The 4,920-nt window shown below is 44.0% G+C and overlaps 1 protein-coding gene across 1 annotated transcript; it reads right to left on the bottom strand.

Annotated features, from left to right (window-relative positions):
- Positions 1 to 2,915: 2,915 nt before the first annotated feature.
- rag2 (recombination activating gene 2) lies at positions 2,916 to 4,475 on the bottom strand. The gene has a single exon (XM_080191520.1). It carries the CDS (start codon positions 4,473 to 4,475, stop codon positions 2,916 to 2,918), a length of 1,560 nt encoding a protein of 519 aa, XP_080047646.1.
- Positions 4,476 to 4,920: the final 445 nt, after the last annotated feature.

Genomic DNA, 4,920 nt, shown 5'->3' on the forward strand with positions numbered 1-4,920 from the left:
GCTCACTTTCTGCAGACCAGTGCCCTGTTGAGTTTCTTTCATGTTGATATTAGGGTGGGGGTCTCAGTGGGTTGGTGTGCGTCAGAGTTGGTGTTGGTGGTGATTTGCTGCTCTAAAAAAAAATTCCAGAGTGTGATGATTATTTTTATTTCTTTACAGAATTAGCACCAGAGGGGTAAAGTTAATGATGGTTGTTTGAACAAACACAGCACCAAAAGTACATTTTCTTTCTTTGTGCACCCAATATTAAAGCTGTGACATCACCAAAACGTTGGAGCTAAATTTACAAAATGTTCAGACAATAAACATCCAATGTTTCCGCACAGCCTCATTTAAATATTCCTGTTTATATAATAGTGATTATATTATAAATGACTCTGCTTCCCTCTACATTGAGAATCTTGTGCAATTTGTAGCAAAATAGAAATGAAAACAGACAATCCTGAGCCCACAGGAAGTGATTTCATTATCACAGATACTGCCTGACCAGCTGAGCAGATCAGATTTCCCGATGGATATAGAATCATAATAAATACAGCATTGACAGAGACCATTTAGCCCATTGTGTCTGTGCCAGCTGTCTGAGGGAGCAAGTTACCTTGTGTCACTCTCCTGCCTTCTCCCCGTAGCCCTGCACAGTCTTCCATTTCAGAGAGTAATTAATGCTCCCTGAATATTTTCACTGAATCTGTCTCCACCACACTCTCAGACAGTACATAAGAACATAAGAAATAGGAGCAGGAGTAGGCCATCTAGCCCTTCGAGCCTGCCCCGCCATTCAATAAGATCATGGCTGATCTGTCGCTGCTCAGTTCCACTTTCCCGCTTTCTCCCCATAACCCTTAATCCCCTCTCTTATCAAAAACCCATCAACCCGCGTCTTAAAAATATTTAGCGAGGCAGCCTCCACCACTTCAACGGGCAGAGAATTCCAGAGATTCACCACCCTTTGAGTGAAGAAGTTCCTCCTCAACTCCGTTCTAAACTGCCCCCCTTTTATCTTGAGGCTGTGCCCCCTAGTCCTAGTGTCTTTTTTGAGCGGGAAGAGTCTCTCCACCTCTATCCTATCCATCCCATTCATCATCTTATACGTCTCAATGAGATCTCCCCTCATTCTTCTAAACTCTAACGAGTACAAGCCCAGTTTATTCAGCCTCTCCTCATAGCTCAACCCCCTCAACTCCGGTATCAGCCTAGTAAACCTCCTCTGCACTCCCTCCAAGGCCAAAATATCTTTGTGCAGGTGCGGCGCCCAAAACTGCACACAGTACTCCAGCTGCGGCCTCACCAATGCCCTTTACAGCTGCAGCAAGACCTCCCTACTTTTATATTCAATCCCCCTCGCTATGAAGGCCAGCATCCCATTCGCCTTCCTGACCACCTGCTGCACCTGCAAGCTGGGTTTTTGCGACTCATGCACAAGGACCCCGAGGTCCCTCTGCACCGTCGCCTGTTGCAGTTTTTCGCCACGTAAGTAACAGTCCTTCCTACCATTCTTCCTACCAAAGTGGACCACCTCACACTTGCCAACATTAAATTCCATTTGCCATTTCCTGGCCCATTCGCCCAGCCTATCTAGATCCTTCTGCAGACTCTCCACACCCTCCGCACAATTTGCCGTTCCACCAATCTTGGTGTCATCAGCAAATTTCGACACCATACACTCGGTTCCCTCCTCCAGATCATCTATATAAATGGTAAAAAGCTGAGGCCTCAGCACCGACCCCTGGGGCACTCCACTAGTCACCAACCGCCAATCCGAATAGCACCCATTGACCCCCACTCTCTGCCTCCTATTTGACAGTACATTCCAAGTCCTAGCCACTCGCTGTGTGAATCTGTCTCCACCGCATTTTCAGATAGTTTCAGATCCTAACCGTTCACTGTGATAAATTTTCTCCTCATGTCGCCATTGTTTCATTTTCCAATTGCCTTAAACATTTGCACTTTGCCTCTTGATCCTTCCACCAATGGGAACAGTTTCTTCATATCTGGTAAATGGGATTAAAGTGCTTTTAGTTGTTATTATTGTTGGGGCAGACTTGATGGGCCGAATGGCCTCTTTCTGCAATATAGGGTTCCTATGATTCTATGATTTCTATGAAGGATGTGCTGGCCTTGGAAAGGGTCCGGGGGGGGTTCACAATAATGTTCCCTGGAATGGTGGGCTTGTTGTATGAGGAATGGTTGAGGACTCTGGGTCTGTACTTGTTGGAGTTTGGAAGGATGGGGGGGGATCTTATTGAAATTTACAGGATACTGCGAGGCCCGGGTAGAGTGGGCGTAGAGAGGATGTTTCCGTGGTAGGGAAAACTAGAACCAGAGGGCACAACCTCAGGCTAAAGGAACGATCCTTTAAAACAGAGATGAGGAGGAATTTCTTCAGCCAGAGAGTGGGGAATCTGTGGAACTCTTTACCACAAAGGGCTGTGGAGGGCCAGGTCATTGAGTGTCTTTAAGAGTGAGATAGATAGGTTCTTGATTAATAAGAGGGTCAGGGGTTATGGGGAAAAGGCAGGAGAATGGGGATGAGAAAAATATCAGCCACGATTGAATGGCAGAGCAGACTCGATGGGCCGAGTGGCCTAATTCTGTTTCTACATTTTACGGTCTAATGGTCTTAGATTTTTTGTTAAATAGGAAAATGGACGTTGTTTTATTTAACAAGAGTTCAAGTCTTAGTACATGTGAACTATATGATGCTAACTCTGAGAGGCATTTTAGCTTAATATTTGTTGTGTGAAGCATATCTAGACCATACAATTATATTGGCTATTTTTGTGTAATGATAAATTTAAAATAAGATGGATTTCAGAATGCACAAATATAGCCGAGACCCCAAATATTAATTTCTAAATTGCTGCAATTTGTTAACCATTTTCGAGTCTCTGACTAAACCTGAAGGTTTCGCATTTTCAATCAAACAGTCTCTTCAGAAAACTCTTCTTCATCGGAGTCCTCTTCAGAGTTGCGGGCGATTTCTTACGTGGAGATTTTATTGGGGTTCGCTTTATCTGTTTTTTACTTTGTGGAGTTTGAATTCCTCTGTCGATGTGATGCTCTTTGCAAAAATACTTGGTGTTTTCCTGAGAAAACTGGATAAGCTGAGATTCTGTGAGATCCATGCACTGGGCATGTACCCAGTGCCCATCGTCCCCACCACTGGAACAGAAAATCATGGCAGGTTTGTTGAATTCGGTGGAGTAATACGGAACCCAGATGTTAATGTTGACATTGCAGGTTGGGCTGCATTTAATCCAATAACCTTCCTCATCACCATTATCCCAATTCTCTGCTTCATCGGAGCCCTCAGCCTCCACCTCAAAGGTGAATTCTTCCGAATCTTCCAGAGTGCTGCATTCTTCAGGGTCAGTGAAGGATTCCTGGCTATTAGAAACTTGGCTTTCTTCCTCCAACTGTCCAAAATTTACAATGTAGAAGAAGTTTGCATCAGTTGTATCTTGTTTGCTTTCTCCTGGGATGCCAATTAGCACTGCACTATTTCCCATGTTGCCACCAAACCAGGTTTTACTTGCTTTAATGTCATTGGACCATTCTGGGGGCTCCCTCTCCAGAATCTGAATGTCATCATCCTCCAGAATGATGGTGTTACAAACCATTCTCTTCTGGCTCTCTGACTCATAACCACCGACAATGATGAATTCATCTGAGCTCGCTTGGGTCACTATTCCGCTGGAAACAGCAATGCCACGATTAAATATTGTACACTTTACACTGGGAGAGACCCCCAACAGATTGACTTTGAGGCTCAGTAATCTTGCAGGGCGATGGTTGTTTTCAATCGAGTGGCCACCGAGTATGTAGACTGTGTCATTTTTTGCAATAGAGACATGAAATGAAAAGCCAGCGTCTATTTCTGGGATCGGATGTGAAGTGCAGTGACCCGTGTTTATATCAAGCAGAAAAACCGCTGGTGGACAATCGACCACGCTGTTCCAGTTTTCTGTGGTTCTTTGCCCTGGGGGCCGGTAACTTCTGCCCCCAAACAAGACGCCCAGGGTTTGCCCTTTGACCTGAATGACATTGAGGCTGTGACCATACCTTCCCTGAGGGATATCCCCTTTCAAATTCTTTTCAATGCAGCAAAGCAAAGTTTTCTTATTCCCAGTGCTGCTGTGAACCATCATGGAGTAAAGCAAATTGGACAGCTCATTGTTTGGATCTCTCCCGCCATGGATGAGGTAGATGAGGCTGTTTGATTCTGAGGGGTCAGAGTAATGAGTTACTGCGGGACAGCGCAGAGGGGGGAGGTAGCAGGAATCAGGGGAAAATGAAACCGCTTTCAGTTTGAAAATGTGGCCTTTGAGATGAAGAAGGAAAACGCCAGTGCTGCAGGATCTCTTTGGCCATCCTTTCTGACCAAAGAGAAAGACTTCACCGTGGAAATTGAACAGTGAGAATCCAGCGTAGATGAGATTACAGTTGGTGCTATCGGAAACCATTCGCAGGGACATTTCTGCACTAGAGAGCTGGTAAACCTTACAAAGGAAAGAAACATCAGATAAGATTAGAATTGGAAGATTTATCACAATATTGATTACCATAGATTGTGCGAACCACTCTGCAGCTTTTATACAGCTGCCAAGATGCTGCTATTCCCTGGAATCTTTCTGATCAATCAACAATTAAAAATAATCTTCACTTTATATTTCAAAATTCAATTACTTCAGGTTGTGAAGGTATTTTGTTATTAAATGATGAAAATATTGTACATTGATTTTTTTTGTAATGTGCAAGCTGTAATCGCTTTCAACCTTTGTACTAAACTTCAGTTGCAGTAAATCTTCACCCAACTCAGCAAAGCTTTTGACAAGGTCCCACATGGGAGACTTGTAAAGAGGGTAAATTCACATGGGATACAGGGTAATTTGATAAAGTGGATTCAAAATTAGCTCAGTT

This window comes from Carcharhinus amblyrhynchos, chromosome 6 (assembly GCF_965287045.1).
Source record: "Carcharhinus amblyrhynchos chromosome 6, sCarAmb.v2.hapA, whole genome shotgun sequence".
Classification (NCBI taxonomy): domain Eukaryota; kingdom Metazoa; phylum Chordata; class Chondrichthyes; order Carcharhiniformes; family Carcharhinidae; genus Carcharhinus; species Carcharhinus amblyrhynchos.

Coding starts and splice junctions, on each gene's coding strand:
- rag2 (XM_080191520.1), bottom strand. CDS start 4,475: ATGTCCCTGCGAATGGTTTCCGATAGCACCAACTGTAATCTCATCTAC.